The sequence below is a fragment of the Ammospiza nelsoni genome, chromosome 7 (genome assembly GCF_027579445.1).
Source record: "Ammospiza nelsoni isolate bAmmNel1 chromosome 7, bAmmNel1.pri, whole genome shotgun sequence".
Classification (NCBI taxonomy): Eukaryota; Metazoa; Chordata; class Aves; order Passeriformes; family Passerellidae; genus Ammospiza; species Ammospiza nelsoni.
In genome coordinates, this window is record NC_080639.1 from 10,472,851 (window position 1) to 10,494,290 (window position 21,440).

The following is a 21,440-nucleotide window of genomic DNA, read 5'->3' on the forward strand; positions in this document are numbered from 1 at the left end:
GATTGTTATACAAGGGCAGGGGATTGCTCTGCACATCCCTAGCAAAAGCTTCCATAGAGCCAAGGGAAAAAAAAAAAAGACTAACAAAAGCTTTCAAAAATATTTGAGAAAACCTGTGCCAAAATCTCCTTGGATGTGTATCCATGACTAAGCATGAGAAGTGAATTGCTGCTGCCGTGCAGAGGGTGCTGCTTGCTGGTCATGGTCTAAATGCACCGATGCAGCAATAAGCACAGCTTAATTGCCAAGAAGCTTCCATACTAATAGCAGAATTTTTGGTCAGAAACATGTGAAAGCCTGTAGGCTTTGGAGCAGTAAAACAGAACTGGGGCCGTATGGTGGCAGAACAAAGTCTGCTGAAGAATGTTGTATTTTCTGCCTTTGATAGGGACTTTCCAGAGCTGTCAGCTGTGCTGCAGAATTAGAAACCTGACATTGCAGCAATCAGTTTTTAGATTTCAAGCTGTTCGAATGACTTGTCTCCAGGGAGGAATATGCAGCAGGCAGGAATCAATAGTGGAACAGGTAAAGATGCCAGGGTACAAGGGCAGCCTCCCCAAAGCCACGCCCCAGCCAGCCAGGCACATCTGCCAAAAAGGAGTCCTGGGAGAGGATGACAGCAAACCTTGCTCTCTCTCTGAATCAGTACCAGAGAGGTGCTGTAGACAATTCACTGCATTTGTGAGATTGCAGCTTGATTATATTTGCTTCCACCTTAGAGACAGATCTTCCACACGCCCTCAGTTCACACCATGCCAGTGCTCCAAGGCACTTGCTGAAGAGATTATAAAAGAGCCTCTTTTATCATAACCTCACCTCTGAATGCATTACAGGTGACACCACTTAATTTTAGCCAATCTGAACAGCTAATTAGATGTAAACAGATTGAAAAATTGTACACACGGGACAACTCATTTTTCAAAAGGCCACTAATCTAAACAAACCTGAGTCCATCAATTCACTTCAACATTTGTCTAAATGAATTACAGCACAGACCTGTCCTGCACTGGCCTTGTGATTCATATAAGAGGCTTCCTCCTCTTTTGATGAAAATTTCAGGCACTGTACAAAAGAAGAAGTTATTTATTTATTTATCAAGGCCCTATTATAACAACTATGAAGATGCCTTTCTGTCTGAGTCTAGTGGACAACGTGTTGTGAGCCAAAGCAATTCCAGACTATTCTGGTACTTTATCTCTTGCCTCCCAAACACATCACACACACCACATCAAACACAGGAAGGCTCTCTGCAGCAAGAGATAAAAATCAAATTATATTCAATCATGATCAATACTGGTTGGAACTTCAGAGCTCCTTGGGTGTGATCCTCCCCTGGAGAAATGAGAGGGAAAAGAATCCTGGACAGATCCTCCAGAGACATCTGGGGATCCTCCTCCCCTTCTGGACTCCCTCCAAGCACCAGTTGGAACAGAGTAGTGAATACACTGGGAATCAGGGAAGCAGTGCAGGACAGAGAGAAGCTCCAAGAGGTCTGTCACAACTCACATGAGATCAGGAGCTACTGAGGTTATCCAGTACTGGCAACAAAAAAGAAGTGTTAGGATGCAATGCAGGGTAGTGTGGCCTATTTTTTAATACAGAGCAATTAGCAGAGCATTATGCATGAAGTTTTCCACTTGCAGCTAAAGCCCACATTGCTTCCCTACGTGCAGATGTAAATGTATACAGCCAGATGGGAGAGGGCAGGGAGAAACACACTTGTGTAGATTCTGAAATGAACAAACATATCCACATAATCAATCCCTTTCTGGACTGCTTAGCACAGCAACCTTGCTGAACAAAATAAGCTATACTCTGCCTAATTCACATGTAAACTAATTTATGGTACCTAGAACTAAAAGCTGCTGAGCATCTGTTGTGATCTTCCACGTGACAGAGGCCCTAGACTTTCAAATTCATCCCCATTTGAACAGAGCAATCCAGACACCCAAGGGTCAAAACCTCAAGCGCTGCAGAATCGTACATAACTTTTAATCACTTACTTCATTGTGCCATTGCCTTCATTTACAAACACACATATACTTCACTCTGAGTTTGTCTAGCTTTAATTGCCAGCCCAGCATCTCATTAGACCCTTGTCTGTCAGCATAAAGAGCCTGCTGCTCGTTTGTGCTCCCCACACTGGTACTTACTGCTGGTCACCTGAGCAACCCTTTCCTTTCCCCGGCAGAGCCTAAAGCATCCAAGCTTCCAGGGCTGCCTTTGCTTGGCAGCCACGCCCTTGGCTGCACACAGCCTGCTCCCCTGCTCTCAGGGCCTTTGGAGCTGCAGTCAGCTCCTCTGGGGAAGGTGGAGGCAATCTGACATCCTTACTCCTGCTCAAGAGCCTGATTCTTAAACACACCAGCGGCCCTTGGCCCTGCTGTGTGTGCAGAGCACTCTCACACAAGCCCACTACCAAAACTCAGCTTTCTCTGGAGCATCACTGTTTCCAGCAGCGTTTCCCCACTCACTTTCTGCTTTCTTGTCTTTGCTCTGTGGTTGTGGCTTTATTTTTGGCCACATTAAAGAACCTGCTTTGGCACCAGAGTACCACATAACTCAGAGTGGGTTGTGACAGTGAACCACTCATTTCTTCGTTCCCCGGATATAACTTTTGAGAACCTGATCAGTGAGAATAGTATGTGCCCACCTAGGCCACTGGTAAAACAAACCAACAAATAAATAAAGAGCACAAGGCAGATCCTTTTGCTGTCTATCTAACAATGATAAATCCACTTATAATTACATCCTGAAAGGCAGTTTTTACTCCACTAATTGCGTACCACGTCAATTTTGCACGATTCTTGTTCCTTAATCAGTGTCATGTAGCAGCATGCCAAACGCTTCACTGACATCCACGTACACCACATCAACCAAACTTGGAGCTTCATAAATAACATTTCAATTAGTTGACAGAATCTATTACATCAGCCCATATTGCTCAGCATTAATTCTCATTTATTTCTTCATTGAGCAGGTCCGGGACTGCGTGTCCTGTTCTACCTCAATCAATGTCAGATTGGCAGGCCTATAAATATCTGATTTTTCCCCCTACCTTACCCTTTTTAATACCTACACATCTACATTCTTTCAGACCTTTAAAACTCTCCCATGTTGTTAGGTTTATGAAAAACCAACACTAAAATTCCTCAGTCAGCTCTCTTTACACTGCTACCTGCAAGATAAGGGGCTGTAGAGGTTAAAAGAGCCCTGCTTTGATATCTGCTTTTTCAATGGACTTAAATAGGCACCATCATGATCTAATTCCCATGCAGCAAGAAGAAATGGTATCAACAAGTCCAAGGCATTAAAAAAATTCATGTAAAATAACATGGAATGGTTTTGACCTCTTCTTCCCCGAGGTTTGATATTTTCAAACTGCAGTTTAGAGATCTCCCTGTTGTTCAACACTTTGGGCTTCTATTCAAGCATTCTCCTGAGCAACAAGCTATGTGCTTGTTTTAAAGTAGGAACGAAGCATTTTCTATCAAAGCTATTCAAAAACCTGGGCTAGAAGACTCATGGCAACATCTTAAGAACTGGTAGTGCTCTCCCATAAAATTCTAACTTATCTGGATTTGATTATGAATTGCTCTAGATTCCTGGGCTTGAACCACACTCATGAAACTTGTCCTGTGTGTGCATTTACATAAAGGAGGAGGCTGATTCCAGCTTGCTAAGTGTCTAGGAATCAGTTGTGCCCTTCCTGAAGATGAACTCCCACTGACTTCAAATCTAGCAGGCAAAATTTCTGGTTTCATTTCCCAATCTCTGAAAGGAAAGAAAACCTCTTAGACAAAAGGGAATTTAAACATCAAGTGCAGAATACATTAAATTTGCCAGATGCAGCTGAGATCTGAAATGCGAGAGTTGGAGAAAGCGAATACGCGAAGCTTTAGAGAGAGACTTGGCAGTTTCCATCCCATTTGTTCTTTTTAAGATCTCATGAGAGCATCTAACAAAATCCTGTGTCACACCAAAACCTGCTCAAAGCAAGCGCACAGTGAATCAGCTTCTTCAACCACTAAACCACAGAATACATAATGGTGAGATGCATGAGGATCTGAAGCAGTTCTGGTCACTCCCAGACTGCCTCAGATCCCACTTGTGCAAGACATCCACATTCAGAGGAGAAATTCAAAAATCAATGGCATTTAAGCATGTGATAAAACCAAAGCATGTGCTTGAACACATGCTCTTGCCCCATGATGGAAGGTGTTTGTAGCAAGCTTGGAAGAGCCATTTGAAAGCTTAAAAACCATTCTTTTCCTCTGTGGAAGAAATCCCTGCACAAAAAAGCAAAACAGTGGGCTAGATTTGCCTCTCACTGTCATCACAGCTAATCTCTAGCGACTCCACAGTTGTCACAAGGAAAATTAATCCAGGTTTACAGAGATGTAACAGACAAATCTAGACCACTACATCTCTCTCTTGCTGTGTTTACAATAACAGTCCAATAAATGAGTATTTGTGATCGGGCACTGCTTTTTTAATCTGTTTGCTGGAGTATCATAGGATTTGTTTGATGATTTGATGACTTAGTTATTAGTGGATTTACAGATTGCATATGATTAGCCAGAATATTTTGGATTTTTTTTTCTCTGTTTCTATGCAGAGAAGCAATTTTGACTTCTAAAGCAAAACCAGGGCATCGTCAGTAGTTTTTAATGTAGGTGAACATCTTCCATTCATAGAATCCCTGTGTAGCTCTGAACTACTTACACAAAGTGCCAAAAACCTAAAGGATTGCATAATGCAGGAAAGAGGCTATGAATGAACGTCATTCATACTTCTTGCCTACACAAGTCTGTGGATCTTCATGGCATCTCCTATTCATTTTCTTCAGTTTTGCATGAATGGCTGAAAACGGGCCACAAATCATTCACTGCCCGTCAAAACTCTTCCCGTGGCATTTCTCAGTGCCTGCTTGATGGGACCAGGAGCACAGCAAGGACTGCTGCCCATCAATAACACAGCAAGCACAGGTAGAAAACACAGCGCTTTTCACTGGGTGTTTATGCCTTCCAGCTTCAGAAGCAGCCAGAAGAACACAGGCAAGATCCAGGTAATGAAATCCAAGCCCACCACCTTCCAGGGCTGGTACTTTAAAACCCTGGAGAGCTTCTAGGAGCTATGGGGATTGGCCCAAGCATCTCAGCCTAGCAGGGTTGATGAGCTCAGTACTTAGCTTAAATGAGAGCCTAAGAGGAGTCCAAAAAATGGTATTCCTGTTATCTCCATACTTCCTAGGATTTTCCAAAATGGCTAATGCATCCTACCCAGCACAAAATGCCCTGGCAGGGGTCTAGGAGCCTGGCACTTGTGAACATCCAAGTGCTTCTCTTCTTGTCAACAAAAACATATGGGAACTTCATCCTTTCCTAATTTTTAAAGGCCAAAAAGAGACATGAACTGCCTTTCCCTGACCTAACTCTTATATAGGTCAGATGAGCACCAGCCCTGAACTGGAAGTCATGTAATCATGTTAGGACAACAAAGAGCCTAAGCTAATAAACCTGGCCTTTCCAAGAGCTTATTGGTTTGGGCTCAGTGCCATGCTGAGGTTAACAAGGTAAAAACCCGTTTAACAAAGGAGACATATTTGACCAACCACAGTCAGGTCAATCATTTAAGATTTAAACATTCCCTCTAGAGGTATTTACCCAGTCGCTGCACGTTGCTATAGTTGATTCTGTACCTTCTGATGCTGCTTTAAATTATATCTCCCAAATCAAATTAGAGTAAAAGAAGCTTTCCTATTTCCTTATTGCAGTTGACAATTGCACGTGGGGTCAGCAGAGAGTCTGAATTCACATGAGAGAAGCTTAAATCACCTATTACACCCAGCAAAAGAATCTGTAGCTCAAAATTTGAATTCCCTTTTTTTCCAAGGTTAAACTAGAACAGTCAGAATATTCTCCCCTATATTGAGAACGTGTGTGCATGTGTGTGTTTATCAGCACTGCATTTTATACACTGCTTCGTTCAAACCAATATACACACCAGGTTTTATGGTGTGTTTTGGCTCAAGTGTGATTGCCAGGACAGTGTTTACAGCAATATTCAGCGTGTTCTGCATAGCCCTGCCCATCAATCAACACTGTAATAAAGCAGAAAGGGAAATCACTGGAAAAACAGCAGAGCTGCTGAATTCAAGTAAGCCATTCAAAACTAGTACAGAGAAAATGCAAAGGCAATTGGGTCAAAGTAGCCATTTACCTATTGTTTAAAAGAAAAAAAGAAGCATATACATGCTGCATTATGGTTTGCCTTAAAAAAATAACATGGGCTGCAAAGTGTTAATTTTTTTCCTGCCTCTTTTCTCTGGGTTAGTGTTTCAAGATGACTGCTGCTCCATATAGATTTATAATATGTATGTGTTTATTCACACATCTCTAAGTCAACAGGAAAGGCAGACCAGAATACCAAATCTATCATTAAATCTACATGTTGGCACCTACAAAAAGCTGCAGGGCTTCATTTTTTTCTGGCTAAGATTGAAGGGATAAATTGAAAGAATGAACAAACAAACAAGGCACGCTCATCCTTAAAATACACACACAAAGCAAGAGAGGCAGAGAGAGGGGGAAAAGAAGGTGTCTTGTAAGGTTGTTGCCTTTCAGGTTTGTCTAACAGATCAGGAATAAGTTTAGGAGCAGTATAATCTCTGATTCTTTCTGGGTGTCACACGGGCTTGCTGACAAACACTGGGGCTACAAAGCCCCAGCCCTGGGCTGGCTCTGAAGCAACATGTGCTATTCCCAATTGAAACACTGGAACGTGATGCAGCTTCCAGCCCTTGCCCAACTTGAATAACCAGGCTCTGCTTCACAGTTTTTATTCTCTCCCCTACTGTGAAGAACTGCTTCACAGTGTCAGGGTGTACCATCCTGGAATCCTAATCTTAGAATTAGCACCTCTAGATGCTACTGTAAAATAAATGGTGATGATGATATTGATGAATTATCACTCGTTTGGTTGGTTTATTTTTATTTTGCCTTAGTCTAGATCATAAAGAATTAACATAAAAATCAAGCTAGGATAAGATCTGTGTACCCAAGGCCCCACAGAATTCCCACTGAAGTCATTAGGACTTGAATGGAAATTGAAGAAGGCTCTGAAATGGATTCAAGGTAGGTGCTTCTGCACTGCTCTGCTGGGGGTCACAGCAACACCCAGGGTGACAGTCACCTTCAGTGCATCCACCAGACTGTGAATGAAAGCCAATCAACAGAGCTGGGAGTGCAGACAATGCAGGCAGGGCAAAGGAGTGCTCAGCGTGAAAATGAAACCGAGGAGAGATGTTCTTAGCCCATTAAGAGCTATAATGAAATACTGCATCTTGAGTTTGTTGCTGTTAGAAGGAAGCCAGGAAACGAGCAAGAATTCATTATAAAGCTGCTCAAGACCAAAACATGAATCATTGGGTTCTAAAAAAACCCAGTTGTCTAGAGAACGGCATAGATGAAAATGAATGGAATCTCTTTAAATTACTCTCTGTATAAAGTCTTTCACATTCATCCTTTCTGGCTTTCTGATTAGTATCTTTCTGGGATGTGGGTTTTTAAATAATTCCACACCACACTCCCAGCTTCTGCAATCAAAACACTGAAATGGCTCTTGATTCTGCATTTTTCATCTTCATTTACAGGGAAAAATGTCTTCTGCAGTAAGAAATTTGAACACCTACTGTCCTACCCATCTACTGGATATCCCCAAAAGTGTGTGCTGAAGGTTCAGTAATCAAATGTGATTAAGATTCCCTCATCACTTTACAAATAAGGGGACTTTTGTATGTTACTGCTGCATAAAGGAGAATTAAATCACCTCTGGAAAGCCCTCAGGATCATTTAAGTGCTGAAAAACTGAGACCCCTCTGATCTCAGCATCCATGACAGGAAAGCAAAAAAACCCCAAATCCTACATAGTGAATTGAGAAGACTTCCCTGCAAACCTAGATGGGAACACCTACAGGGAAAATATGGCACCAAAACACAGCCCCTGGCTGTTTTGTTCATGCTCTGACCAATTTCCTGAGAAAAGGAGGCTTGCATGACCACATGGTGTGCTTATCTACATCTGTCCCTCACACCAACCCCTTCCCAGCTATTTCTGAGCCCTCTAGCAATTACACTTTCCACGTGACAACTCCACTGAAGGAGGAGCAGCACTGGGAGCTGAACTGGTGTCAGTCATGGGGGAAAGCACCTCAAAGCTGGAAACTTGCCATGTTCTAAGAACCAGAAAAGCACAAGCTGGGTTCATTTCTTGCTAGATGTACCTCATCAGAGCAAAGAAATCCAACCATGAGATACAAGTCTGTTGAAAATTTTGTTCCCTTATCTCACAGCTGGCTGGCTGGGACCATCCCAATGGCAGGAGTTTTGCTCAAGAAGGATGCTGCACGGTTATTCTGTTAACCAAGACTCCTTGGAGAAGCACAAGAAAGAAAAAACAATTCAAGAAAAATCAGAAACCACAGAAGATTGACTAAGACCTCTGGCTTCTCATAGGAACACGTCCCACTCATGACTGCTGGAGTGGATTTCACAAGACTTACTGTGATGACATCCAAAATTTATTACAGCTTTTACAACAAAACCATGTCTAGTAAAGAGTGATGTAGTGACAACATTTACTTGTCTGGATTTAGCTTCTTTGGGCACATAAATATACTTTTGTACTTCAAGAACAGCCATAGCTGCCTACTAAATCATGAATAATACAAGGCAGCTTTGTAGACCTTTAAACACATGTACCAACTTGGTTCTGTCTCCTTCCTAAATCTGCTTCCTTACTACCTGCACAGTCATCCCAAGGCCCTGCTCTGCTCATTGTCTATCAACCTGAGCTTCTGAAATGGAAGTCTTTGGAAATCATGCCTTTAAACTCCTATGCTTTCTGAGAATGTAATTCATTACTTTCACACAGTGGCCAACTTTGTTTTCCCATCTTCTCAGTTACAAAACAAACTGAAAACTTTACCTGTCTTCCCTAGTATATGCATGATAAACTTAGTGCAACTTCATTTGAAAAACAAATTTATTGACCATAGGTGTGAAAACCCTATTGTACATATAAATCAAATAGTAGATTTCTAGTAAGCAGTGAACAAGGTATTTTTCTGGTATAATGGTTTAAAAAGAATCTAAAAGAACGTTAGAGTAAAATAGGAATAGGTGGAAAAACTAGCAGTATTTCACATTGCAGTTTTTGGGGAGCCAGATTTGAAGCATCTTGAAGTGCCCTGAGTTCCAGAAAGCAGTCTGAGTGTGATGTCAGAAAATCAGACCCTTGAAGTGCCTCATGCTCATGTTGTTGGCCACCTCACAGGTAAAATAATACCTTCCATACACACTGCACTCACTGATTCCTGGTTACCAAAATCAAACAAGGAATAGGGGATACTTTGCCAAGCAACATGATTGTATTTGAAAAACCTGAATCCATCCGGAAGTAGCCATAAAACCAGGTCTGAGCCCAGCCCTGCTCTCTGTGTCACACCAAAAGCTGGTCCAGCTCCTGGTGGCTGCCCCAGCAGCCTTGCCCCTGATGCTGGCCTTGCCCTTCCCTGCCAGGGGAACTCTCCAGGACAGCCTTCCCAAGCTACCCACACTAGCCCTGACCCCCAGAGAAGGACCTACCAGCCCCAAAATCACACTCCTACCCCAAGGCAGGGCACTACCCAAAACCAACACTTCTATTTCCAAGAAGGACTGATGTCAGACAAGCTAATCCATCATGACTGCACCAAGAAATAAGGGGAAAAAACCCAAAATCCAATAAAACAAGCCCCTACTCAAATGCTAGTTTGCCTACATTTTACAGTATCCCCATATGCCACAAAGGGCTCAGGCTATTTTCACGTTCTGTTTTGCTGTTGCTGTTCTTATCAAAACACATTGTTCTTTCCCTGTGACATTTCCTCATATCTTTGAAAGAATGCTCTCTTCTACCACAAAATATTTGGCTTGAATCCTCCAGTGAGGAGGAGCCAAGGGTTTGGCTCATGTTTTAAAAACAAAAGAAATATTATCCTAAACATAAAACAAATGAGTGCAACTGTAACAGTAGATGGAGATAGAGCTCCTAGCACAACCTATGAATAATTCCAAGTCCTATTAGAAGTAACACAGCTTTCTGAATTTCCCTAGAAAACAGCATGTCATGATTAGGTTCCAGCTTGACTGAAATGCATAATACCACTTTTTTCAAAGACAGAGCTGAACAAAAGACAGTATGTAGTGCAACAACTTAGATTGCAAAGTGTATCCACTTACAATCTGAAATTGTGGAAGACACTGTGTGCACACATAAGAACAAGATATTAAAAGAGGGCTCTTACCTCCGTCCCCAGATCCTGAGCCAGCATCTGAGAAAAGAACAGAAAGGAATTTATATTCATGTGCTCCAGTATGTGCTGGGAGCATGCAAAGCAAGGCTTCAGTGAAGCGCACTACAGTGTACCTTGCCTTTGATGGCATCCCTAGGTAAATTATTGAGATCTAATCTGAATGTAATTCACTCAAGCCATCTTTCTCGTGTCTCTGGTTTTTTTTCTTTTAAGTCTCTCTATCAGATGAAAATAAAATAAGCCACAGAATAATGCAATGCCTTTAGAAGTCTCTACCTAGTTTTTTTGTACTTAGACTGATAAATCTTTGCTCCCAACAGCAGTAAAAAGTTACTCCAGTTGGTCACTACTAAATCCTTACCAAGGAGAAATTTTAAACCCATTTGTAAATTTGTATCATTATCTTTAGGAAACAGGACTTCTCATTAAATTCTAACTAGTTGGAATAAATCATTACATTACTATTATTCAAAGTCTTCAGATAAATTATTAAAGTGCCATTTTTCTCAAGGTTGTTCCTGAGTTTCAAAACTGAGTGCTTTCTTTTTCCTCTACTTGACATTTTGTTGCCTGGAATGATGAGAGTCACAAATTTAGAAAGTGCAACATCACAAAATTGCCAAGCCCAGAGCTGCAGTAAGAAACTTTCTAAGCAAGGCAAAGCACGGAAATGCACATACACAGGGCTACCAAAAATAATGCCTAGGAGGAGTTTCTTCTGCAGGGAAGGGAGGGAGGCTGCCATCCTATCCTTCCCCTTGGTGGAAAGTTACGCAATTATCAGCATCAAGATGAACAGAAAGAGTTTGGAATAGTTGCTTTGGGATCAAAGCACCCTGGCAACTGTTAGATCTCATTTACTGACAGGGAGGTCTGGTGGATCTGAACTTGCACATGCCATCACTGCTCAAAACTAAGAAAGAAAAGGAAAATCTTTGCTAAATAACTGGCTGCAAGAATTGCTTCAAATGGTAGATTTATTCAGCAAGGCTGCAAAGGACAGCTGCAAAAGGTGGCTGAAAAAGGGAACAGAAATAACAGTGTTTTCTCAGCGACCATGTCCTAAATTCTCCTGACCTGATCCTTTGTTCCTGATGCTCTTTCCCAAATGAGCTACTGAGGAAAGAGGAAAGAAAGGTGTGCACTACAGTGCCCCCATGGCTCTGGGAAGCTTTGCTTGTCCGGGTGTGCCACATGTCCCCAGCACGCAAAAAGAAAGGAGCAGCTCCTGCCACAGTGAGCTCCCGCGGTACCTGGCTCTCTGCACAAAAGGACTTTGTGTCCCTCCTTCTCCTCTACCCTGCAGGGCCCAGAGCCCACCAGGCAGGGCCAGAAGGGTGCTCACTGACACTTCCCCCAAAGCCCAGGTCCCTCTCTCTCTGCCCCATCCCATTGGGAAAACCTAAGGAAAATGGCTGTTCCCTTCTCCACTGAGCTCCTCCTTGGGAAAAGGAAAAAGAGACCCAAGACCTTGAGCAAGACTTCAGGAAAATATCTTCTCTTTCCTTCTCTTCTGTTTCTGAAATCCACAATGTGTTTCAAAGAGAACTGCCAACACAGTCATTGCCAGCAGGCAAATAAGTTTTAGAAAAGTTGTAGTAATGTGCTGAAATTATCTCTTTAATCAAAAAGTTTGAACCAAAAAGACCAGTTGCTGTGCTGAGAGAATTTCCTAAGTTGAACAAATCCTACATCACAGTAGGTTTTGTCAGCCCAAGCTCCATTTAATACCAATTTATGGACAAAAAAATTGCAGCATATGTTTTTTTCTTCTGGAAAATTGTCAGGTAACAGCTTCAGAGAAGAACAACATTTCCAGAGAAAGGAGTTTATTTTCTCTCAGGTGTATGAAACATGAAATTACAGCACTGAAAAAAGTTTGTCTAATGTACTTTTTATTGACTTCTCCATCCTCAGCCAAGAAAAAATTCTGCTTTAAGTTTAAAGAACTCTCTCAAGAACAAAGGCTTACTCCTGCTCTTTTCAAGTTAACTTCACTGCCCACCTCTAACAGATACCGAACACGAAAGAAAAACATCAAGAACTCCTGCACATAAGCAACTGGGTTTTCCTGGCAGATTTTGCTCATTCACCTTTCTGGCTGTTTTCATACAAGCTGAGATATAAACAGCTCACAAGGCTCAGAGTTGAGCAAAGCTGTCTCACATGCCATTCAGTTTCCTCAAGCCCAGAACAAAACACCTGTGGCACAGACCTGCTCATTATGTGTGCTTTGGACTAAATCCTCAGCTGGTATAAATTGGCAGGACTCATTACAAGCAGTGCTCTGTTGAATCATACCAGCTGGGGATCTGGCCCTACAAGGATAAGGAAAAACCTAAGGAACTGGATTGCAGGCAATAATGCTCCAGCTCTCTCTCTCTCCAGATTATGGAGAGGTTTGTGGTAATCCAGATGCCCATTTATCAGACATCTGCTCACTTAATCTGCTACCAGTTCACTTGTCCTAGCAGCTCAGAAGTGTAGGCAGGGCGCAGGATGATCAGGAGCACAAGACACAAATTAAAAAACAAATCTACTTCTCTGCTGAACTCTTCCAAACAGTACCAGGAGTACAGTGTATCGGGAACTGTGAGCTTATAGTAAGTACTTAAAAGGAAAGGATGGCAGCAAATTTTCATGCCCCCCAAAAAATTAACCAGCAATTAATTCAAAGCAAGAATGCAAATGGTTTTTGCCATTTTCCTGGGGGCATGGCAGGCAGGCTGGGTGAGTTATACCTACCAGTGGCACACGATCCCTCGGACACCAGCAGGATTTCACTCTGCTGCTTGCAGGCAGCCTGTTTCAAGTAGCATTCGTTCTGGTAGGTGTCACCATTGGAGCCGCACACGGGCACGTAGTCATTGTTGCACTGATGGGAAGGGACAGAGAGCAGCAGCGTTAGTCACATGAGCACAGGGGACACAGCACCCATTGGGGTGCCCCCACACACCCCCTGCTCCCTGCCAGCATTAAAAGCCTGGGAAAACAACAGAGAGGGACACTGACAATCCTCTCTCACCTTTACAGCTACTGGGGAGAGGGAGGGGTACTTAACAAAAAAAATAGATTTTAAGAGATTAGGGGAAAGGTAATCTGAATGGCTGAAGTGTTCAGTAAGTGCCCCAGAGAGGTCTCTGACTGCCAGCAGGAGCAGGAAGCATTCCCAGGGAAGGAATATAGGCAGGGCAAATGACTCCTCACATCTGCAACCACAGCTGCTGCGTTTCCATTGGATGGCTCCAGACAAACAGTAATGAACAGGCTCTCTCTTCCCCTCCTCCTGCACACACCCCTGCAGTGCTACGGAGGTCTGCACACACAAGTGTGTGCCTGACTGTTCAAGTACTGACTGGCAGAGGGAAATAATTTCTGAGACACCAACGATCCAAGTCCACCCCTCTCTCTGCACAGACACTTCAGTTGCTGGCAGGCTGCAGCTGGGATGCTCCATGAAGGTCCAAGCCCTCCCCACGGTGGCCAGCGGGCAGGAGCAGCAGCCCTGCAGCGAGCCCAGCCAGTGCAGAAGTTTCTCACACCACACACCCCTGCTTTGGCTCAGACTCCTGCTGAGCTCTGCCTGATTTCCTGTCCCACTGGAAGACAGTTTTGCCCCTTCTCGTTCATTTAAAAAAGATAATAATTTCATTTTAGACTGAAAATTGGGCAACCTACTGGGTGCAGTTATCACAAGATAATCATGCTTGGAGGCTTAGAAATACTTGTATGTGCCCAGTACATGGCAATTATACCAGGGATATAATTATCTTGTGATTACCCTACTCCTGGTATGCCTCATTGTTTAATTAGAACAAATGGAATGATCACAATTATTATTTACAAATGCTCATCTCTGCCTAAATCCAAGTAAAAAGTTAGAAGAAATCATACATCCTATTTAGCTGTATCGTGCCATTATGTGTCTGAGGTGTGTTTGTTGGGCACCATGTAACACGCAGAACTGAAATATCAGGGATATTAACATCAAAAATGCTTTAAACTGAATGACTACAGAAGTGATTAACACAAACAATTGCATAGATTGCATTAATTGCAGGCCTCCACACAGAGCAGCTGCCAAGAAATTATTCATAGTTGGTCAGAGTGACATTTTGATTGGGCCAAAACAAATGACATTTTCCTTTTGCATTGTATTCTCTTCAATCTTCCCAAGATGTTGTCCACCCCCAGCGCCCTCTTCCCACAGCACAAGGAAGAAAAACAGAATGCAACAACAGTAGAAACCCTCTCCTTCTGCTCCTCACAAAGGATTCCTCCATGCAGAGATTTTAAACTGTTGATTAAAAATGTTTCTAGGCTATTTTCACCATTATGTTCCAAATCTGAGCAACGTTTCAAGCCTAAAATGCCAACTTCATCCAGAAGCTCAACAGCAATTGCTAGAGGCTGATCTGGAATACATAACCAGGACAATTAGCACAATCGTGCATATTTTTTAAAGCATGAAGCATCAAATCATGCTTGCCTTAGGTGTAATATCTGCTTGTCACCCAAGGATTTGTGAGGAATTTGGCCTGGAGTATCTCAACAGGCTTTCTTACATGTAGAAACAAGGTTGGATTCTTTGCCCAAGAAACAGAGAGGCAACTTTTCTGCCCAAGAAACACAAAGGCAACTCCTCTGCTGCTTTCACCCAGAGCAAGGGATGATCTTTGACACGGACTCAGCTGCAGATCTGAAAGGGCAGACAGCCCCACATAAATGCTGAGATCCCAATCCACACAGAGGAGTGCTATGAGCTAGGCTGGAACTTCTTCCAAAGGTGGCCCAATTTTAAAATGCATTTGAGAGACATCAGGATCCCAGGAAGTATTAGTCCACTATTCCCACCAGCACCTTTGGAAAACTAGGATTCAGATGGGAAAGGCACAAGGAGCAAAGGGAGAGATATCTTCCATATGGATCCTGCCTTGGCTCTGAGCTGGAAACTGTAATGTAAGTTACCCAGGAACGAAAACAGGGCCACCAATGAGAGGGCTGTGATGTTGGTCACCAGGCAGTTCCTAACCCACTAGAGCCAGACTCCTGTGTTTGCCCATGCTGAATCCTGTGCTCATAGCTCATCACAACCACAAAATACCTCCTGCTAGTGCTGGAGAATATCACATGTTGAATGTCAGTCTAGTAACATATTTTTGTCACTGGTTTAGAGCTCACTAGATCAGGCCCTAGATGTAGGAATGATCATTCATCCCCAGGTAAGGACTGAGCAAGCCCTCAGGGAAATCCATGTTAAAACTCCCACAAAACCCAGCAGCACAATGCCATACTGTTCACTTCTCTCTCACATGCCAGTTTTTAACATACAGCTGTAGAGCAGGGAAATGGACTCATGCAACTCCATCATGTGCCAGTCAAAGGCTGCCATCCTCAGCATCAGCAGCCTTCAGTGCCCATTGTCACAGCCAGGGACAAACCATCTTTGGGAGCCTTTGGATCACTGCTGTGCACTGAAAGCAGGTGATTTGTTTCCTAAAGGTAATTGTAACCGGTGTGACTCCTCCTCCTGGTAACACTGTTAAAAGCTTGACCTTCTCCTACTTTCATGGATCAACTACTCCCAAAATGCCGCCCACATCTTGAACCAAGCAGCACAAAAATATATTCTAGAAATATAACAAAGCTGGAAGTTGGACAGGTGATGTCCAACAGGTCATCAGGACAGGTGATGTTGCAGCTCCACAAACACTGAAGCTTGTGGAAGACTCGACATGCATGAAAACAGGAGTCCTTCCTCCCATAAAAACCAGTGACTGTCCACTGGCTTGGTGACTCAAGAGGAAAGACACTGATGGAAATATCCAGTATATTTTTGATACCTTCATGAAATGTCAGAGGGAAGAGCCCAGCTGCCAGACCTATGGCTTTGGGCAAACAGGTACAGACCCAACAAGCCATGTCTCCAAGCTCCTGCCTGCTGGCATAGCTCTACAGCCCTTCTGTTGGACCCACTGAGTCTGAGGAAAGGAAGGGTTGGTGGTTTCCCACATGCTCAGCCCTCCTGCAGGAGCCAGCACTGTCCTGGAGCCTTCCCTCCCTGACAGCACCAAAGTCTGGGCTTGTCCTGCACAGGGACTCTGCATCTCCTGATCAGAGCGGGACACAGTGTTTTTCAATAAAATACATGTCTCACTGAGAGTTGTCACAGTAGACTGTGACAATGAGAACCAGCCAATATGAACCTCTCTCTCAGTGCTTGCCCGCTGGCTCTCCACGGTTGGAAACCTAACGTGGATGTTCCAGAGCAGTCTGATCATATTCATCCTTTCAAATAAAAATAAATTCATTTAAACTCCACTTGGGCAGATATGAAGCATCTGTAATTCTGGTTTGAACAAACCTAAACAAAGACTGCAGAAGCCCTGCTCTCCACTTCCATGTTCTCAGCCCCTCAATACACAGGCTGGTCAGCCCAGAACTTTTCATCAGTACTAAGGCAAAATGAGCTCTCTATCCTTGTCTATTCTCTCAAATTCATGAAGAAGACACAAAACACACTTACAGTGATGAGGAGCCTGCTACTGATGTGCTCATTATCACCTCAGAGAGCTGTCACTGAAATGGGAGCCCTGGATTCTGTTTGGGGTCCCCGTTACTTGTGACATAAGTTACCTGGCCATCTCTGTTTCACTTAGCCAGCCTCAGACACCACACTAGAAATTAATTTTCTACTGCAGTGGCAAATCCTTTTGGCTTGTCACAGTGTCCACAGATGTTACAAGAGCAGCTAACATCCCCCCAAGCTCTGCCTGTACCAAAGCGCTGTGTTTCACTACAGAAGCCCCCGGCACCACAGCCCTTGGCAGCGCTGGCACAGCATCAGCCACAGGTAATCTGCCCTCCAAGGTCACAGTCAGCCCTGCAGCTCCACACAGGGCTCACTGCAAACAAAGAGCTCTGAGGTTTACAGGGCCTGATCCAAAGGCCACTGAAACCAAAGACTGCTGTTGATTTCAACCCATTTCCTAGTGATCAGCCCACAATTGCGCAACTCATTATTTTGATGTTATTTACATATTCATATACCAATTGCCTGATTTCCTTAAATCTGTTTCAACTGCCCCCTACAGAACTGCTAAACCCAGCATACTTAGACTGTTCTCCTCTCAAAGAGGGGACCACACAGCCTGGAGAAGTTTACCTTCCTCCATTTACCCCAAATCACCAGGCATTAGCACCCTGACTTGGGAAAACAGCGCTCCTAATGCCTTCTTCCCTGCGAATGGCAACATCGGAATTTGCACCCTCCAGGCTATGAGTTCACTGCTTTATTCCAACTGGCAACACCAAACAGGGACCAAAGACAAGACCCAAGCATCCTCAGTGGCTGCTCTAAGCTCCTGAGACTCAGTGCACAACATCTGCCCTGGCTTACCAGCAAGCAATGGGACAAGTCACAGACATTTTACTGCCTTACAGATTTTTCTTGGAAAGATAAAACAGACCAGACCACAACCCGTGTATCATTGCATATGCTGAGCCAAGGCAAATACTCAAAACAGCATTCTCACGCTGAATATTTGATTGCATGCAAACTCCAAATGTAATAAAAGACTCCCAAAGTCAATATGAATTCCCTTCCAACATGGGAAACACAAGCATTTAAGAACTACTGTTTTGCTCTCATTACAGAAAATTCCTTCCTTGTTTAAAATGAAGGAAGTTATCACTTGGGTTTTATCTCCAAAGGCACGTTTGTCTCTAGAAATATAAACTATAATTGCGATGCTTTAACATGAATAGTCTATGAAAGCTCAATATTAACATAGTCTTTACAGATGTGCCCAGTTTGAGCTGTGCACTATTTGGCCTGCTCTACTGTAAACACTCAAATCAGCATTGTAAGTTTCACAACTTCACCAATCCACATTAAAATGCAGAAAAACATTGGGGCATAAACACACATACAACCCTGGTCTGGTACATGCTTTAAACTCCTTTAATTTGTGCAGTTTCTATTCAGGTCATTATTTAAAGACCAGCTGTTCTGCGAGTTAGCTAAAACATTAAATGGAATCCTTCATAATGAAATCATCTGACTTTGAGAAGGGCTGAGGTTTAGATGTAACTGAGAGAGGAAGAGAGAAGAAATAGAAGGAAAACCCCTTACTACTCAGTAATAGCTCTCCTAAAACTATATAAAACCTAAAGGAAGTTCATAATTTTGGAACAGAGGGATTGCTCCTTAATCTGATCAGCTGGGCAGATAAACAGGCAGAAGCATTGTCACTATGCAGCCCTTCCTGAAAATATTGCATAAGCACATTACAGATCCATTTCTTTAACTAGATCAGAACTCCGAATACAATAAGCCATGATCTGTATCAGAAATGAATTTAGAAAGGACTCTAAATCCTCGTTAAAAGGGCAGGGATGAAAAATCAGAAATGCACAACCTGAAACTGCAGACCCAAAGGGACATTTAAAGCCACAGCATCTGCATTTTCCCACAGAAACTTATGTCTTCTTGACACCAGTTGGTTCTCCTGCCAGCTTTTATACACACAGCCTGGTTTGCCCTCTAACTTCTCTGCACATAGAGAAATAAATTGCCAAGTGATAGGTTATAAAGGCAGATCCTTGATTTGTATTCTCATTAGTGAATTAGAGAACGAAATATCAATCTTCTTACCTTGAACTGACAGACACAAGTCACACTGTCTCCAATCCTTAAACACTCCCCATCAAATTTACAGGTATTGGTGTCGCAGAGAAAGAGATCATTTTCTCTGTCATCGTAACCTCAAATGTAAAGAGAGGAAAAAAGAAGTCAGCTTTGGTCTAGCAAGAGGAACAATATGGGATGATTGCATTTTAGTGCACACAGCACAGTAACCTTGTTGATGAAATTGACAGAGTCCAGATCTCCTTTTGTCCTTCCCTGTCCTCAGCTTTTCACTTTTCCTCTTGTTTCTCCCTCGGTGTTTCTCTCAGTTCTTATTCCCCACTACCTCACACACTTTTTTTTCCCATTTCACAGACTCGGTTTCCTCAAAAGTCACCCGGTAATTATGCTATTTCATGGCTCTGGGTTGGAAATGTCATCAACTTATCCCCATCTGATCACAAATCTGTTGGACAAAAGTCCAAATCGGAATTTCTCCAGCCCATGACACAACAAAGCCCCCAATAATAAAGACAAACAGGCTGTGTGTTTTCTGTGATGGTCTGCCTGATCCCAATGAAGATTGATGACCTCTAAGTTAACAGGAGAAGTGCCAGGTTCCCCACGAGCCGCTGAGTGAACCGAGCTCCTCGCCTTCATATTCTCCAGGAAAAACCAACAGATCTGACTGAACATTCAGTTCACGAATACAAGCATGAATTTCAGATTTCGCTAGCTGACTTCCCACTCCAACAGCGAGTGGCAAGACACTAAGCAAAACAGCTATATCAGACTCCAAACCCATTAAGATCTGAATCCATTGATTTTTTTAAAAAACGTCCGACCGCTCCTAACCGTATCGCTATATGTTTAAACGGAAGAGCTCACAGCGCAAATTCCCCCCGATCTAACACGTCATGTGCGATCCACGCAGTACCCCAAATAACGCTCTTCCCCTTAGAAGGCTACCACAGTCTAACTCCCGAATTATTTGCGGTATCGGAGAAGGACCGGCTGCTGACCAGCATAGGAAACCCGTTACAAAGGTCAGCCCGACTTTAAGGCTCGGGCAGCGGGTTCCCGGTGTGGCTGCCCCGATCCGCTCACCGCTGGGTGCGCACGGCAGCAGCCGCCCGCAGGATGCGCACACGCGGCCCCGGCTCCCGCAGCCGCCGCGAGTGCCCCGTTCCAGCGCGGAGCCGCGCTCGGCGGGGCCGGGGCTCTCTCTCTGTGCCCGGCGAGCCTCCCGCACCGGCGAAGGGCGCGGCTGCCGCGCCCGGCACCGCGGAGTGAGAGGCAAGCGGGGCCACGGGGGCTGCGATCGCACCGGGAACGGCGGCGAGCCCCGACGCCCGGCACTTTTAGCCTTCGCTGTTCCCGTGCATTCAACGGGACGCGGCATCACCCTCTGAAGTTGCATCCCCCGGGCTCGTCCGCGCAACTCCGAGCGCCCGGCGGGGCACGGCGGGGGCCGGGCGCGGGGCGCTCCGGTGCTTACCGGAGCAGTTCCAGCCGGTGGGCGTCTGGCAGTCGCTTAAGGAGGTAGGGAAGGCCGCCAGCTTGTCGGGGCGGGCGAGGACGAGCAGCACGGCGGGCAGCAGCAGCCAGCAGCAGCAGTCGCAGAGCGTCCAGCCGCCGCCGCCGCACTGCCGGGGCGGGGAGGGCTCCCAGGGCACCATGACTTCCTAACTCAACTCTCCGGCAGCGGCGTGCCCTCCGGGCGGCGCGGCGGGCGGCAGGGACGGGCGGCGGGGCCGCTGGGCATCCCGGGGCCCCGGCCGGCGGCGGCAGCGGGTCAGCGAGCGGCGGCCGGGCGCTACGCTGGGGCGAGCGGCGGAGCCCGGCGGGGCGGCGCGGGGGTGCGGGCGGCGGCGGGGCGGGGAGCAGCTGCCATAGGGGCCGGGCGGCGGGGAGCGGGGGGAGGGCGCGGAGGGGCCGCCGCCGCGCAGCCGCCGCCGCCGCCGCCTGCCCCGCTCTGCCGCCCGCATCCCTCTGCGCGGGGGAAGCAGCAGGTCCCGGCCCGCCGCGTCACGTGCGCCGCCGCGCCGCCCCCATTGGCCGAGCGGGATGCGGGGCCCGGCGGGCGGGGCCGGTGGAGCCGCTGCGCCCCGCGGCAGCGCCCGGGGCAGGGCAGGGCCGGGCAGCGGCGGCGGCGGCGGCGCGGGGACAGCGCGGGGACAGCGCGGGCGGCGCTCCGCACCCTTGCGCCCGGGGACGCCGTCCCGCCGGCTGCGGGGATGCCCCGGCCCCGACGGGGCGCGGGCCGGGCAGCTCCGCGCCTCTCCGCGCCCAGACATGTGCGCGCACCGCCCCGGCCGGCGCCGAGCCGCAGGTGGCAAGCGCGCCCGCGGGCAGGGACATCCGTGACACCCTCCGGGCACACGCACCGCACACGCCCGGGCGCTGCTGAAGTTGCCAACGGCGCGCCCGGGTGTCCGTGTTTAATCACGCGCG

At 45.6% G+C, this 21,440-nt stretch overlaps 1 protein-coding gene across 1 annotated transcript in view; it reads right to left on the reverse strand.

Annotated features, from left to right (window-relative positions):
• Nucleotides 1-20,687, reverse strand: part of TMEFF2 (transmembrane protein with EGF like and two follistatin like domains 2) — a 125,059-nt gene extending 104,372 nt beyond the window's left edge. The window contains exons 1-4 of the mRNA XM_059475821.1: nt 20,485-20,687; nt 19,014-19,123; nt 13,103-13,232; nt 10,349-10,375 (exon numbers count right to left, since the gene is read on the reverse strand). Of these exons, the coding sequence (XP_059331804.1) occupies nt 10,349-10,375; nt 13,103-13,232; nt 19,014-19,123; nt 20,485-20,665 (448 nt within the window). The 5' untranslated portion in view covers nt 20,666-20,687. The remainder of the gene's footprint in view (nt 1-10,348; nt 10,376-13,102; nt 13,233-19,013; nt 19,124-20,484) is intronic.
• Between the last annotated feature and the right edge of the window lie 753 nt (nt 20,688-21,440).